This window comes from Protomyctophum parallelum, assembly GCF_964188405.1.
Source record: "Protomyctophum parallelum genome assembly, chromosome: 9".
NCBI lineage: Eukaryota > Metazoa > Chordata > Actinopteri > Myctophiformes > Myctophidae > Protomyctophum > Protomyctophum parallelum.
In genome coordinates, this window is record NC_139706.1 from 32,501,478 (window position 1) to 32,519,567 (window position 18,090).

The 18,090-nt window shown below is 42.6% G+C and overlaps 1 protein-coding gene across 2 annotated transcripts in view; it reads right to left on the reverse strand.

Annotated features, from left to right (window-relative positions):
- Window positions 1-18,090, reverse strand: part of tenm4 (teneurin transmembrane protein 4) — a 286,524-nt gene that overhangs the window by 22,748 nt on the left and 245,686 nt on the right. For both annotated transcript variants that reach the window (XM_083772809.1, XM_083772808.1), the window contains 2 exons: window positions 15,469-15,704; window positions 3,471-3,767 (listed from right to left, as the gene is read on the reverse strand). In XM_083772809.1, coding sequence (XP_083628935.1) covers window positions 3,471-3,767; window positions 15,469-15,704 — 533 coding nt within the window. The remainder of the gene's footprint in view (window positions 1-3,470; window positions 3,768-15,468; window positions 15,705-18,090) is intronic.

Here is an 18,090-nt window from a genome sequence, read left to right on the forward strand (position 1 = left end):
GGGCCTCGCTGCTGTTTTCATATTAAATATTAAATCTATAGCGCCCCTTTAAATGTCTTCCATAGACATCTTTTCTTTAATTAGAGAGCAGAACTGTTCTATTTTTGGGTCCGATCAGCATTGGCAAACTGGGTTAACATTATCAACACATTATATAATATGTGTGAGATGCAACAAGCACACTTTTTATTACATCTCTGCGGATGTCTGTAACTGAGCTTGAAGATGATACGAGGATTAACCACTTAATGCCTTTATGCATTGTTGACCACCAGGGGTCCCACAGAGGACGTATAGGACTAAGGCCCTATACGTCCTCTCTGGGGGGGGGGGGGGGGGGGGGTACTGCCTGTCAGTGGGGAGTGTTGGCTGATGAATGAATATCAACATCCTAATACATCCTAATACTGGGGGGTTGACGGCAATTCCTGCTGTCAAAATATGACCCCCACCAGTCAAAAAACACTTGAAATAGACACTCATGCTTTCCAAGGTGTGATTTGGGGTCCTAAGGATGAATACACAATGAATATCAACATCTTAAAACCAAAATGTTGAATTGTGGGTTTGAGCTCACATGCCCTTTTGATGTAAATCAAAAGGGGGGGGGGGGGGTACTACCTGTCAGTGGGGAGTGTTGGCTGGGAGGAGGAGTAGGACTAAGGCCCTATACATCCTCTCTGGGGGGGGGTACTACCTGTCAGTGGGGAGTGTTGGCTGGGAGGAGGAGTAGGACTAAGGCCCTATACGTCCTCACTGGGGGGGGGGTAGTTACCTGTCAGTGGGGAGTGTTGGCTGGGAGGAGGAGTAGGACTAAGGCCCTATACATCCTCTCTGGGGGGGGGTAGTTACCTGTCAGTGGGGAGTGTTGGCTGGGAGGAGGAGTAGGACTAAGGCCCTATACATCCTCTCTGGGGGGGGGTAGTTACCTGTCAGTGGGGAGTGTTGGCTGGGAGGAGGAGTAGGACTAAGGCCCTATACATCCTCTCTGGGGGGGGGTAGTTACCTGTCAGTGGGGAGTGTTGGCTGGGAGGAGGAGTAGGACTGAGGCCCTATACGTCCTCTCTGGGGGGGGGGGGGGGGGGTAACTACCTGTCAGTCAGTGGGGAGTGTTGGCTGGGAGGAGGAGTAGGACTGAGGCCCTATACGTCCTCTCTGGGGGTGGTGGGGGGGGGGTAACTACCTGTCAGTGGGGAGTGATGGCTGGGAGGAGGAGTAGGACTAAGGCCCTATATAAGGCCGGTACTACCTGTCAGTGGGGAGTGTTGGCTGATGATTGAATATCAACATCCTAATACATCCTAATACTGGGGGGTCAAATTGTGACTGTCAAAAAAAAAACACCTTTTTACCGGCCCTACACCAAATCTCCTTACCGAAAACAGCTGATCTACAAGCTCAGAACGCATTACGTTTCACCAAATAGGTACACTACGGTTCATGTGGTTAAAAGATAGCTTTTGTAGTATACAAGCTATCATTGCTATACCCTTTATAAAGTATCTACAGTATCTCACTTAACAGCATAAGGAGCCTCATATGCCTCTTTCCCTTTTGCCCTACAGTATAAACACAAGGCAATTACGCATACATCCTGTGTGTGGTTTAACATAACATTCCCACTGTGACAGAATCACTAAGAATGTTCATGCTTTCCTTCATTGATTGGTACTGCCTTATATCCACTGCATGCTGTCACCTTTAATCATATTTCAGTGTGTGTGTGTGTGTGTGTGTGTGTGTGTGTGTGTGTGTGTGTGTGTGTGTGTGTGTGTGTGTGTGTGTGTATATGTGGGATCAATTACAGAAGTAAAAATGTTTTAAAGGTAGGTCAACAGATCTTTCTCTCTCTCAGATATTTACATGCAGTACTATGCCACATCTAGACAACAATATCAGTTACTTGTATTTGTTTATATACCTAAACATTTCTCGTAAATGAAAAAAAAAAGTAACAAAGATGATGGAGCTTGCACAAAAACAAACTTCACCCACTGTTTTGCATCTAAAAACATCATCTAAAACCTCATCTAAAAAGCTGATTCAGTTTTCTTCCACTGCTGACATCACATCCTTGAGTCTGGTGGATTTAGCTGTTCAAACACCTTTCTCTACTGTTGTTTATTTTTCACCACAGTTTAATATAATATGTTGTCCTGTCTTTAACCCTAGAACACTAAACATATTTTTGTTACACCATCACTAAACACGGGTATATTTTACCCAATATAAAATATTTCTCATCAAAATATATTGCAGTACAGCAATACATGGCAACTTGAGGTACTCTTCTATAATATTTCATCATGACTTTTCACAAAAAGAAATAGATTTCATGGGGTGGCCCTATCATGGGGGAGTAAAATTGGTGAAAAACGTGCATATTATATTTAAAATATTCCTACAAAAAAGAGAAATGAAGTTGGGAACTTATCCTTTGGTCCACCCATTCTAATCCTAAAACATGTGAGAATGGTCCAGTGAATAAAAAAAAAAAATTAGTCCATTGTGGGTGTATTGGATTTTTCTCTATCACACTATCACTAAACATGGGTGAAATTCACCCGAACACCTGACTGTAGGAAAAACCAGGGATGTGGGCAGGGAAACAAACCTACCTTCTATGATGTCACTGAGTATCATGAAGGTACTAAAAGACCCACCCACCTCAGACATCAGAAACTTTATGAAAATTGCAAAAATATAACCGTCCGTGTTCTAGAGTTAATAACGTGTCGTCTGTTGTATGTCCCTCCCCTACACTCTCTCTCACTGTGATGCCTGTCTCTCCACACCAGTGTGGGTGTTGCATTGTGTTGTGGATGAAACTTTTTCATAGATTTCATACATTGCCTCATAGACTTGTTTGACAGCAGCACTATCTTCATAGATTACATACATTGCCTCATAGACCTGTTTGACAGCACTATCATCAGCGTAAACTTGAGCTTTGGCTCTGTACTGGTCTGCTAATTGTTCCTCCTAAACCAAACATCTTTGGCGAAAATAAACGATCTACAAGCTTAAAACGGCTCGCACTGCGAGGCATTGTGAGCTTGTGGATCTGCTATTTTTGGCTAATGTTCTCCTCAGAATAGGGATGCTAGAGTTCAAACTTGTTTAATGTAGTAACTTTGAAGAGCCCCTAGAGGTCCTGGATCCCCTGTTGAAGACCCGTGCTCTATAGCCCATCACACACCGGGTGTGCAGCGACGCGGCAACGCCTGGAAAATAGAATGGTGGCGTATCGGAGCGTCAGGCGTACGCCGCCGGTGTGCGATAGGTTCATTGAAAATAACGGAGGTGGCTGTTTTGACGCGCGGCGTTCGCAGACGGTGTGTGTAGCCCTTAAGCTGTATCTGTGGGGGGAAAAGGACCATAAGGATTCAGTGCAAACACATCTCCTTTCAATCAACTTCTCGTTCACACAAAGTACATTCCATTCCGACGCTGCTCTAAGTGCTTCTCACCTTTTCGAGGTAAGTGTAACTCCACGATTTACCATCGGCAAAGATCTGCGAGGTGATCCTGCCATTCTGGTCGTACTCCATGCGGACGGACATGGTGCCTCTCTGGATGCCCGCCACGTGCCCGCCGGGCGAGTAGGTCACGTTGACGCCGTTCAGGCGACTGCTGGGCGCCCAGAGCGTGGGGCGGCCAGCGTGATCGTAGTGGATCCGTAACGTGAACTTCCTGTGGTCGTCGTAGACTTTCTCCGTTCTGGTGATCCGGTCGAAGTCCAGTGACAGCAGGTTCCTGTTGTGAACCTGCATGATGAGAGGGAAGACGTGGAATTAGACACGGATCATGTAACAGCACGGTCGGGTGGAAACCTTGTCCAAAAGCCTTACTTTTCAGGAAATGAAAAAAATAAATAAAAAAAGAACCAATGTGTAGTAATTATTCAGTCAAAAGCTCAAAAGCTCTACTTTTCACTGGTTTAATATTTATGTAACCCACAAGAGTAAACACATGTACAGTAGTCACTAGTCACGTTCACTTGCAACATTTTTCAAAAGTAGCAAAAATAGTCAATCTACAAGTTCAAAACGCATCACACCGTAATATGTTGGGAACTTGTAGATCTAGCTATTTTTGCAACTTTTACAAACAGAGGAAGTTGGGCATGACTCTACAAGAAAACGTAAAAAGTTGAAATATGGAGATAGAAGGTTTCTGCCTAACAGCAAGGACATAAATAAACCTAGGCTAATATCCTAGGTGTATTTATTCCTCCAACAGAGAATACATACAGTACAGTTGAAAGTTTGTGGTTTGGGGGTTTTCATTTTCAGCGAGCATGGCACAAATCTTTTACAGATTTTCTAACTCCAATAGTGATTATTTCATATTCTCCTTTTAATAGTTTTTAATTACAACCATAGAGCCGTATCTCCGGAGTACAGGAGCCATTGAAGTGATGAAATTATAATAATTACCATATTTCTTTGTTTGTGCAAAAAGAAAAAAGAATCAGCAGAGTCTTAGTGGGAGCCTGCCTATTCATGCACAAAACATAAGAGTCCCACTAATCATTAAAATCATTTCCACCCTCCTCAAATGAAAAAAGAATTACCAGGGCACAGATGAGTCATCTGAGATGGCTGTCATTTTACTTGGCCATTTCCTCAAATTGGAAAAGGAGGAAAAAAGCACACAAAAATCGATTCCACTCCTTGAAGATGAAATCAAAAGAACTCTACGTTTGAACGACACTTCACAGCCATTCCACGTGGACGTGTGAGGGTGTGCCCGGTGCACCCTGAGCGGCACGGTGATCACAGCACCACTGGCAAGCCACTGAACGCAGTAATCCAGTAAAGGTCACGTCCAGGTCAGCGGCGAAGAGAGAGAGAGCCACTAAACAGCGAAGTGTTAATTAAACTCTACTGTACGAAAAGTGTGAAAAGAGGCCCGTAATCATCCACTTGGACAATTTCAAAGATCATTTGACACTCAAGGATTTGCCGTGTGACAGCCCAGAGACAGTAGAATCATTTCCATTTACCACTTCGCTTTTCACACTTTCAAATTGCATGAAAAAGAAAAAGCTATGTTTTGATAAAAGTCCTGAAATACTGGAATAGTATCTCAAAGAAGTTGTTACGCTTCATCCCCCCGCCCCATTTCCCCTCACTGTATTATGTATCTTTTCCCTTTTTGCTTCCTAGGTGACCTTGGTTACTTTAGTGCAGTGTATCTCAATGTCGGGTTGGGGACCACCGGGGTCTCAAATGGATCCTTACGGGGCATGTAACTCTGAGAGTGTACAATTGTAAACACAGACGCCCAGAGATAAAACTGCAGGTCCTTGAAATTAAAAAGGTTGAGAATCGTTGCTTCAGTGTGTCCCATATGGGCGGCCATAGTGCTACAGTATTGAAGCAATTTTGCATAACACTATCCTTATTTCTAAATCACACCAGGAGGTGGAGTAGCCTACATGGATGTGTTCTCCCACTGGAGTTCGTTATCTTGACACGATCCGAATGAGTGACCTTCTGGAATTATTATTCATTTTTTTATGCGTGGTCGTTGCCAAATGCAAGGCGCTCGTCCTTGATGCAAAGCCATTAGAATGCCAAGTGCCAATCTTGGGTCTTCATCTTCCCAATTTAATATCTTGTCCAAGAAATGATTAAAATAGTTAGGTTTTAATAGGGACATAGTTAATGACTGCGTATCGCAGCACACATGAGTCACCCAAGCCCCGCTGAAGACACTCTACAGTGTGGGAAGAACTAAGTACAAAAGTATTGGCAACAGCAAAGTAAAACTCATGCACACAACAATACTGCATTCCTCTGACATGTAGTGGAGTAGACGTATGAAATATTAAGTAAAAGTAACAGTATACAGTAGTACTTAAATGTACTTGAACTATTTCCACGACTGTCACCCTCCTACCTCATACCCATGTACCTGTCTAAATACTTCCTTAATGTCAACGAAGTCCATACACCAGAGGGAGTTCAACAAACCATGTGCAACCCTGATTCGGCACAAACAAGGGACTAAATTAATTCCGCTCCTATGCAACCAAAATGTGGAACGCGTTAACAGTCATTAAGACATGTGAATCCCTTGACAGCTTCAAAACCGCTCTCAAAGGGCACCTACGGATGGCTGTAATTCGAAACTGGCCCCCGTAAAATCTAAATCCCCCCTCCCGACCCCTTTTCCCCTCACTGTTTATGTTTCTTCCCAGTTTCCTTTTATGATGATTTTCCTGTTTTTTTATTATATAGAAGTGTATATTTGTACATTATGATGAATTCATTGAATTGAACATGGTGGACCCTATTGTAAACAAGTGTAATGCTGTATGGTGTCCGTCCTGCCTACTGTAAATCTCCAAACTGTTAATAAATTCTTACTGTATAATTACTGTACATTTCTCAATGTAATTGCATTCTCAGACACTGAATGTATGCGGATGGACTAGAAAGCAGGAGAGAGGGAGAGCGAGAGAGAGAGACACACAGAGAGACAGAGAGAGAGAGAGGAGGGGGGAGAGAGGGGAGTTGCACCACTCGGTTCACACAGGTGCGATTTTTCTTTTAATGTTTACGTTTTAAAATAGTGAAAATAGCCTATGGACAAACTCACAACGTATCTAATGCGACCTGTTGAGCTTGTACATAGGCTATTTTCAGTACATTTGTGTGAAACTCTTGTATAATGAGGGCATTCATGTACGGAGATTTTTTTTTGGAGATATGAGGTTTGTGCCCGAAGGCAGCGTTATCTAGTAGGCCAGAGAAACACTCAGATTCTGATGCCATCTGTCAGATTCCGAGACAAGTGCATTTCCTTGCATACAGTTGCTGTCGGGCAGAAACCTCTTATCTTACTTTTTCGTAAAGGTTTTCTACTTGATCATACTACAGTGTCACACTAAAGCATAAAAAGTAGAACATCCACAAGCTCTAAATGGGGCGCAAAGCGACGCATTTGGAGATGGCAAACTTCTGGCTACTTCTGCTATGTTATTTCCACCCGCAACAGTACTATCTGTACTTTATTTGAGTATATGTGCTTTTGGCTAGTTTGGACTTTCACTTTCACACATTTCAATTTTTGACTTCACTTCATTTCCAGGAAGGAGATAAAAAAAGTAGGCATACCTTTATGAATTAACCACTTAATCCCTCATTCATTTCTACTTTTGAATACTTAAGATTTTTTTTAAAGTAGGCCTACAAATTTGACGGAGCAACTTTCACTTGTATTGGAGTAATATTTCACCAGGGGTATCTATACTTTGACTTGAGTGCTGGAGTTGAATACTTTGACCACCACTGATTATGTCTTCATGGTGTCTTAGTGATTCATCTAAAATGGCTTCTCTTCAGGTACAATCAAACGGCTGGGCTTTTTGCAGGCCGTATGACAGCACTTAATGACATGTTAAAACAGCCCCAGAAAAGCCACCGCTTGGCTCATTTCCAGTGGCAGCGCCAGAGTGCGGCTGGCAAAGGGGGAGGGGGGGGTTACTGAATGCCGGGAAGTCTCGCTCTTTCAGTCTGGAGCTGAGAAAAGGCACGGTGGGGTCTGTCGCCTGTGAAGGGACGATTACACCAGAGGCAATTAATGTCACCAATACCTAATTGAGAGGATTACTTTACACTAAAAGCAAAAAGATTCATGAGTGCGCCCGGGTTCCCTGAAGTTTTGGGCCAGCGTGAGCAATTTGAGCCTGACGAATGAGAGAGCCCCCCACCCCTTCTCCCACCTCCCCTTACCCGGCCCCCTCTTTGGGGGGCAAGGCGGGGAGTACACACTGGATTCACATCGGTTACTTTCTCTTTTCTACAGAGATGACTGCCTCCGCACACAAGACTTTTAGTGTCATAACAAGTGTCAGGCTGCCCGAGACAAGTGCAAATCATCTGAAGTTTTTAGTTACTTTTTGGTCAGATTAGCGGGGTTAAGGCATTAGACATCAAAGGGGCCCCTCCTACCCCTGGCATTCCAGGAAACACAGGATGTATGTTCACCTCCAATCTTCATAGCTGGGAGAGGCCCAGTGTTCTGTATAGATTGCTGTGATCTGTACTGATGAATAGAAGGCACAGAGTGGCCTCCTGTCTGCTTCAACAGAGAAGAAAAAGAGAGGTTTTAGGCCCCCTCCTCCGTAGAACAATAACCCACTCATGGGGAATTATTTTAAATTTGGACATAATTTTGTTTTAACAAGCAAACCTTGAGGAAATCAGATGTGAGGCAATGAAGGGACAAAGACTATACTGTGTGGGTTGTAGGCACCAGGTCAAATGAAACAGTTTTGGTCTGTAGAATAGATCATCACAATGCCAATATTGCACAGTATATCAGAAGAGTGGTTTTCAAAGAGGGGGCCAGAGGTGGGCAAATTGGAAAGGAAAATTAAAATAAATCCAATGTATTTTCTTGGGAAAATTTGTTTGGGAACCTCTGTATTAGAATGCCTCTCAGCCAATGAAAGGTCTTGACAAACCATGAAACAATCCTAATGCTTTTAACAATGATCAACACATCAGATATTTGTCATCTCAATATTGTTTTCTTTTAATGATTAATAAGTTCACTCTCGTTTACATTCTGCAGTGATGTCAACTGTATTCATTATTCAATTATAAATCATAAAACGTGTTTGTTACCATTATTATAAAGCAATCAGTAAAACTGTGAGAAATAAACTGTGATCTTATTTTGCTTAGCTGCCAACACTTCTCTTTTTCACACAAAACAGAACGTGTTTAAGAAATATCACCCTGCTAGCGTGATATGGCAGGGACATAAACGTTTTTCCCCTCTTTTTTTTCTTCTTTTTATCTCACCTCGTGGTGGCATGTTATGTACTGTACAAACCTACAGTGCATATGATGCTATTGTTTCTTAAATAACATGCACACACCTGATGCTATTGTTTCTTAAATAACATGCACACACCTGCACATGATGCTATTGTCGCTAAAATAACATGCATACACCTGCATATGATGGTAATGTTTCTAAAAGAACACACCTGCCTATGATGCTCTGTTGCGTGTAAACATCATATGTCCAAAACTGTACAAATTAAATAGCAGATCAACAAGCTCAAAATGGGTGGCTTCTTGCCACGTTTCGAGCTATGTAGATCTGTTACTTTTGATGCTTTTGTGTGACATTGTAGTATGATCAAGTAGGCGTTAATTTAGGAAAAAACACAAACAATGTAATATGGAGATACTGTAAGAGGTTTCTGCCTGACAGAAGCAGAAGCAGTGACTTTTGTTTTGTTTCTACAAGAACATGTACACATGTATGCTAATGTTCTAAACATCATGCATATATACCTGTTACTACATACACTATATTTTTTAATCTTTATTATTTCATCTATTTTTTATTATTCTGATTGTGACTCAGTCGCATCCTGTAGCATTATGGAGAGAAGAAGGTTTTGTCTTCACCTCTCGTCATCCTGTAGCATCATGGAGAAAAGAAGGTTTTGTCTTCACCTCTCGTTCATCCTGTAGCATTATGGAGAAAAGAAGGTTTTGTCTTCACCTCTCGTTCATCCTGTAGCATTATGGAGAAAAGAAGGTTTTGTCTTCACCTCTCGTTCATCCTGTAGCATTATGGAGAAAAGAAGGTTTTGTCTTCACCTCTCGTTCATCCTGTAGCATTATGGAGAAAAGAAGGTTTTGTCTTCACCTCTCGTTCATCCTGTAGCATTATGGAGAAAAGAAGGTTTTGTCTTCACCTCTCGTTCATCCTGTAGCATTATGGAGAAAAGAAGGTTTTGTCTTCACCTCTCGTTCCAGATTGAAGCCGTTTAGGATCGTGCTCTGGCAAGGAGTGGCAGTCCCATAAAATCGATTTGCTGTCGGGCAGAAACCTTGTATCTCCATATTTTTTTTGTAAATGAAATGAATGCCCTATGCCTACTTCATCATACAAGAGTGTTGCCAAAGTAGTGAACATAGCCAAACTACGCAAGCTCACAATGTGCCGCAAAACATGAAACGGTTTTGGACATACAAGGTCCTCTGCTCTACACAGTGACAATTTACAAACTGCACAAGCTGACAGGCAGCCCTGTTACCATGGAGAGGTTTTGTGTGCTGCTGGCAGCATAAATCATGAGCTCGCCGCCTGGCCTGGGAGAGGCTAGGCAAGCCTTTAGCGGCACGTTGTCGCCGAGGGCAGGTGGGGTAAACCAGCTCCACGGCTGACCCGTTTAGCTTTACGATGCCAGGGCGCGTGCAGCGTGCAACACCATAAGAACGCACGTGTGCAGATAGGCGTGTTGCTGTGGTGTACAGCACGGCGAAGAAACCAAACTCGGAGCTATGGGGCTGTTAAAAACAGAAAGGAGGAAGCGCTGCCTGGGTTCAGTCACGGTGGCTTTCTCAAATACGTGCTGTTCAGTAAAACAGGTAGATGTAATCTTCTTCCCTTATCCTGTATCTATCCACCTATATATAAAAGCAAAAAAGTTCTGATTGTGCTGAGGCAGACTGTAGGGAGAACATACTTTACTGAGGCACTCGTCTTCAGGTGAAAAATAATAAATGTATTGTTGAGCAATGCAGCAGAGTTTGACCGATGCATTTCGACACTCTTCTACAGGGTCTGACAATTAGGGTGATTAGTCACAAAGCTAGGGTTGTGATAATTATGATATTTTACTTGAATGATAGCCAATCTACAAGCAAAAAACCCCCATCACATTGGTATGCGTTTTAAAAATAGCCAAATAAGTGGCTAAAAATGCACTTTCTCAAATCCGTCCACCCCCGGCACTCTCTCACTTTATCTTTTTTCTCCTCACTCATTCACACCAGCATCCCCCCCCCCACACACACACACACCCCGCCAGATCCCACTGCCAGACACACTCACCCAGCCACCCACGAAATATCACTTGACATGTCACTCAAGGTCGCTCAATGATTCCAGCTCCGTTCATCCCAGTGTTCTCGCCATTAGGCTGCTCCCATTTCCCCATCTCCCCTGGGGCCCTTGTTTGTAACATACATAGACAAGGCTTTCACAATGTACAGATGGACCGACAGACGGACGGACGGGCGCCATTAAATGAACATCACAATGACAGACAAAGTGGCACCTCCCCGTTAGCCATGTTGTCTCCCCTGAACGAAGCCATCTCCCCCGCGGAACACAACTTAACCAAAGACTCTATTGGCCTTATAACAGGCAACGCACAATGAAACCTAAGGAGGCAATTGAGCCGGAATAAATTCAAGAGCTATTGGCTTCCCCCCGCTGCTCGCGGGCCAATTTTCCAGTGGGTCATTATACATGTTCCAATAGAAAAAAGGTTGCTTTTCAGTGGTGGAAAGTAACTAAGTAGATTCATCCAAGCTGTATAGTGCAATTTTGAAGAATTTGCACTGGTCTCAGAGGCAGACATTGTACATTTTACTGCACTAAAATGTGTATGACCAATTACAAATTAAGCCCTAATGTATACTTCTGCTATTTTTAAAAAAGGAAATAAGAAAGAACTGTGAGTACATGTTCCACCACTGTGTTTATAGCATCATGAACGTAACTGTAACTGTGTCTGTTATAAGGTTACGGTCATTCGTCAGCTAGGTCACACAGATTGATCGCGTCTGTTATTATATTGCCCCTGTAAAAGTTTGACTGTGCTGCTGAAATTTAAGACAACTCAGCCTTTCTCGCCCAACCTTTCCTTGTTCCTTTGAAGACGTGAACCAAAAATCTGGAGGGTATCTTTCACTTTGATGTATCTTCAGAGTGAAAACCTTCTCTCAGTTTTTTAATTATTTATTTTGAATACCTATTTCTTTCAGAAAACGTGGATAAGGATTTAGAAGGTGGAGTATTTCCAAATTTCAGTAGCGTACTTTTACTCCACTACATAGGCATGCCTACAATTTATATATACTGCATGTATTTGACCAGAAACAAACACATCTGTGGAACATGGAACAGGAAAATTCAAAATTGTCGTATTTCTCAAATTCTATTATACTATACTTGTGGGGACCTTACAGGCGTGCATCCATACACACAGGATTTTGTCCCCAAAAGAACAGGAATGGTCTGGAAAGAAGTGCATGGTATCTCAGATTTCAGCAGCCCAGTCAAACCCTTTAGAGCAGCAATAACAGCCAGTCAGTCTATATGCCCTAGTTGGCAAACGGCCCTGATACTGTAAGTTAACCTGCTAGCACAAACTTTCACACAACCGCAGTCATGCTGTGACTGCAAGGTGGGTTTGTTAAGAATAGCCAAAGTTGTGCCAACTCTGGTACCGGGTGCAGAATTACTGTTACAGTAGTTTCACTCTACTAGGACATTTCTGACCCTTAGAAAGTGATTTCAATTGGTCAACTCCAGAAGAAAAAGAAGAAGAAAAGATATTTATTGCCTGCAGAAACTTTGCTTTGTATCGCATTAATCCTCAATACGATATTGCAACGGTATTACAGTGTCAATGATTTTTTTTTTAAGTGTGCCTATTCTTGTCGACGTGCCACCCGGTGGTCGTCAAATAAAGTTAAAAACAATGAAAACACTGGTGGATTCATAAAATAATTTATATCTGGCAAAGACTTAATGTTGTCATTTTATCAACTGGCCTCTTGCCATTTTTGTTATGTGGCCCACAGGTTCAGCTATTTGAGTATCTCTGCCCTACTACAGTATCACGCAAAAGTTATGTTTGAATCCTGAAAAGTAACAGTTTCGGACATTTCCACCCGACACTGGCCAACAGACACAATATATATATTTTTAGAGATGGCTTACAAATTGGAACAGATTCAGGTTGGGGTTAGGGTTAAGGCCAGTCCACACCAATCATTTGTGATGCAACAAATTGCAAACTGGCAGCCACATGCAACACAATTCCAGAACTCCATCGAACAACAGGGCATTTCAGGCCGCTGCGACTTGTCTCTGCAATCCGACCTTTAGGATTAGGCATTTACAGTAAACGGCTTCTTTTTGGGGTGTCCTGTCCTGTGCCATGGAGTGCACAGTGCAGACTTTGGCTACAGCCCAAACATTAAATATGAAAGTCTAGCAAGCGTTCTCACTGCCACATCAGCCAAGTCCAGATTAAATGAAACGATTACTTTTTGACATCCCCGGTTATATAGACTAGCGTCGCAGTCCCGCCAGTATTTATTTAAAGACGTTTACGCTGCGGACAAAGCCAACTGACACATCATGACAATAAACACAATGTTTTGGGCCAAACAAAGAATTAGAAAGAAGAAAAAAACGGCAGGTTACAACACTTTTTTTGTTGTATTTATTATTTGTTGTCATGATTTGTCACAACTCGAGTTGGCTTTGTACGACGCTTATGAGGTCTTTAAATAAATACTTTTTGAAATGTCTATGGGTAAAATGCAAGCAATTTCGACCAAAAATACCAATTACTATAATACTGCAATTCTTCATGTTTGTTATGTTCACTTTCCATCGATCAAAACAAATTCCTCCCAACATTATGTCCTGCTTGCCTATCTGGTTTCATTCATAAATACAGTAAGGTAGGTATACAGTACTCTCCATATGCTGTTTCATGTGGACTATAGAGGAACATTTCGGAATGTGACGGCACATAAAGTTGTTATAGTTACTGTAAGACAATTCTGCCCCCTCCCCTCCTGTCTCTTAACGATCTCGCTAGTAATTATGAGTAACTCATTAGCCACTTTCACCCTGGTATCAATAATTTCAATGCTGTCGAGCAGAAACCTCGGCTTTTACTGTGTCTCAATATTCTAACCTTTTGAATTTTTTCGTAAATGATATATGAGGTTTCCATCCGACAGAGACAATATAGGGCATAAGTGATTAAGGTACGTTGAAACTAGGGGCAATTAAATTATTCTAAAATGTCAGCCTTTGATGTGAAATATCTGACCTACAGGGTTAGACGAGCAAGTGATTTTATACGCCACGCATGTAAACAAATGTAGTCGGACCAGTATGGTTCACATCATCATTGAACCAGCTAGGGCACAACCTCGCAAATTAAAGCTATCGAACTGTGTTAACATTTTGAGGCAGAGTTCAATTGATTAAATTGGAGGTTTCTACATTTTTGAAAAGTTTAATTGCTTTCATGATTTCACACAAATTACATTGGCCTGTAGCCCTCTGGATGAGACACCACAACGGAAGAAAGGTTCCAATGGGCCTGTGTTACTACGGATTTACTAGCACCGTGACATTGTTTGGCGTCGACAGGATCTGAACAGGCAGATGTAGTAGGGCTGCAACTATCCATAATTGGATTGGATTATTTTAGCATTTATTTTATCAATTACTTTTCTGATGAATCGAATAATCGCAAAGCACGTTCTTTAAAATATACTTTTAATTTTTGAAAACATATGAATCTCTTCACTTCATCACGCTGATTTTCACTATTTTGGAAATGTCTTTACATTGCATGTCATGCACAAAATGGGGATCAATTACAAGTCCTTTATTTTATTACATTATCGATTTTGTATTTTCTTTTTATAATCAATTAAATATACTAGTTCAATGAACTGTCAGACATAACTGTAACACCTAGTCAGATGTAAATCAAGTATGACCTGACCCCACCCCACATCCCTGAAAGAAGTGCTCTGTATGAGCCAGATGAGCTCTGTATTTTAATAGTTATTAACCTTTCTTTTAACTCATATTTGGGTGCATACATTATACGATGGTCAAGTTTGATATTATAATTTTTAATTATTACTATTTGAGGCCAAGTTCCCAGTCGCTTAACATGTGATTATTAAGCGAATCACTTGAGGATCGTGTCTTATTATCTTATTATTAGGGATGTCCCGATCTGATCCCGATACCACATTTTCTGTGTTAGCCGATACCGATACCGAATACCGATACCAGAGAATAATATTTATAATAATAAAAAAATAAAATGTATCTTATTTTGAAGTCCACTGACCGGATGTCAACAAACAATCTCGCCCTAGGCAGTGAAACTGTAAACACATATGATGCTCAAGACGAGTAAACTAAGGCGTTTTATATAGATAAGAAGACCTCGCTATTTTTCCTTTTTTAGAATCAGCCTGGTTGCTAGGGCCCCGCCCGCCCTGTTTGGGTGAGCGTGCAATCAATTAGCTTCTGTTATAGTGGCAATTTTTAGACCCTGTTTTTTCGGAAACTACAGCGCTGTCCTTGGTGTTGATCAGATCGCAGAGGTTCAGGTCTCTCTCTTGGTCGTCCTCAGACGAGCCCATTTCAGCCCATTTTCATTTCAGGTCTCATTTCAGATTTCACGGTATCCCTGAATCCGCCGGCATCCAATCGCTACCACTTTTGGCCACAAGGTGGCACTCAAAGTGTAGTTCATTTGACTTATGTACTTTTTATTCAAGTACATTTTGAAAACTCAACGGAGAGTTTCTACATTACTCAAGTAAAACACGTTGAGTACTATACGTCCTCCAGCACCATCCTTACCCTGAGTCGACGTCCGTAGACAGTGACCTGGCCGCGGGCCTGCTCCTTCCTCTGCCTCCACTCCACCAGGTTGAGGCCGTTGTCGATGGCCAGCGTCACGTTCCTCTTGCTGACCGTGGGGTTGACGGTGCCGGCCAGCAGGTGGGGCTCCGTGTGCAGGGACACCTCCATGCCGTTGGCCAGCACCAGACGCAGGGAGCCGTCCAGGCCGATGTAGTAGCTGTTCCGCACTTGATCTGAGGGGGATGATAATAATGGATTTATTTGTATTTATTTATGATGGACTTTACATGAAAAAAAGGGGAAAAAATAATAAATAGAATCACACCACTATGAATAATATTTTAAACATGAGGGCATAAGAGTGCAGCTTTAAGATGCATTCGCATCACCAATTTTATACAATCAGGCTAGAAAACTCAGACCGGATACAGATTAAACAGGCGACATTGGAAGATGATGATGACACAAGAAATGAGCAGACAAAATGGAACTGAACATTAAAAAAATAAAAATAAATAAGCTGATTGGGTATTCTCTCTTGATTGGCTGAAACTGTTTCCCCTAAAAATGCATTTTCTGTTTATTAAAAAGCCTTTTTCCCAATTTCCTTAAGTTTTCCACCCGACAGCAAACGAGATGCAAGTGCTGATGCAGTAGGGGGGGGGGGGGCGTAGGGGGGTTGGGGGGCAAAATCTAATATTCATCAACGAGACACGGACATAATGTGTTGTAAAATGGCCGCTCAGCAGAAAGGCAAGCATTGAGCAGCAGTATTTAACTGAAACAGGGCGATAATGCCAGGGCCTATGACAACACGGATCAATAGCGAGACGCTTTCTTTTCACTGCCACAGCGCCACTGAAGTCAAGTTTTACAGCTGGTTCAACAGCCTGGAGCGTACAGGGACAATGGAAGCTCTTCGACGTGCCTGCGGCCACAGAGGAGAAGGGGTGAATCACACACGCACTCTCAAGGGATGAATGTGAGTCTGTGTGTCACTGTCCTGAGGTGACTTCAGTGACTGTTCCAGCTTCAGAGAACAGTGCTGTTTCTGCACCGAGCATCTCTTATAATACTGTACAATCCACCACACAACATGTCTCCCTGGGGACCAGGGCTGTCACCATCAAGACATGTTACTGCACAATGTCATTGCGTTTCTGGCATTCAACATTGGAACATACCGCATGACGTTGCTGTCGGGCATAAACGTCTTATCTCCATATTTTAACGTTTTGTTTTGGCATAAATTAATGCCCTATTTGATCATACTACAGCATTGTAAAACCCGGCACTTTGCACCACATTTTGAGCTTGTAGATCTGCTACTTTTTTGTATATCTGCTACTTTTGAATTTAAATACTGTTTTGGACATAGGCTATGAGGTTTCAACCAGACAGAGATGATAAATAAAAATGACATTTCTGTTTGGCTTCATTAATAAGAATTCCACAGGGAAGATATGACTCTCGAAAAACTTGATTATCTCAAATTATAGCAGGGCGGACATTATTTGGGGTTTGACAATATGGCTCATCAAACTGCACATAATTAGAAAATCCTTGAGGGGCCTGCAGTGGCCCATCAGCCAGTTAGTGTATTTATAGCGCTTTTATACAAAGCGCTTTACATAAATTGTGCATTACATTCACCCATTCACACACCGATGGCGGAGGAAACCATGCAGGGCACCAACCTACACAACGGGAGCAATTTGGGGTTCAGAGTCTTGTTCAAGGACACTTTGACACCAACTCTGGGGGAGCCTGGGTTCAAACTGGCAACCTCGCAATTCCCATCCGGCCGTGCTACTGGGCACTCTACCCCTGAGCACCATTTCCTCCCAGCTCCTCCCCTGCCCTATATGACAGTGACACCCGGAGGCAAATAGGTATTTTTTCATTGTGCCGAAAAAAAACACAGACAACACACACAAAAACAGAATTTGCCATGGCTCACTGAAGAGGATGTTTCTGTTAAAACCTTTTAATACATGTGTACATTTGACGGACTACGATAAAGATTTTAATGTTTGAAAAACAGCCGTCATAAGACGTTTATGCATAGAACGCCAAAAATAGCCAACAATCAAAACACATACTTTGTGGCTTGCCCACGGCCATATGTAAACATGTTGCGATGTTTGAACCAAGCGTCTTCATTCCACACCGGGGAAAAACATTTTAAACATGCTATAAGTTGACAGGACTCGAGACTAATTTCTCGTTTCTTTTTGCCGGCAAGAAAGGCGCCTGAGGACACGTGTGACAGTGCTGTTGAGGCGAGAGAAATGGGGGGAACGGTTGGTATCGAGGGGTTAGAGGCGATGGAGGGCTGACCTTGCACTGGCCCGTAGCTCTCTCCATCATGACAGCCGCTCCGGGGGGGGCGGCCGGAGGCCTCTTGCTGGGGTTAGGCCCTGCCAAGAGCAGCGAGGCTGTGAGGCTTCACACAGCAAAATGAAGCTGAAAATACTGCTGAATGCTGGAGTTTTACGCTAATGTATGCATGCCATTCTGGACGGAGGGGGCAGCAGGGAGGGGAGAAATGCCTCGCGCTGACGTCTGGAAAGGAGCACGGATCTCCGTGCTGCTGTAATCTAATAGAAACGGAACAAA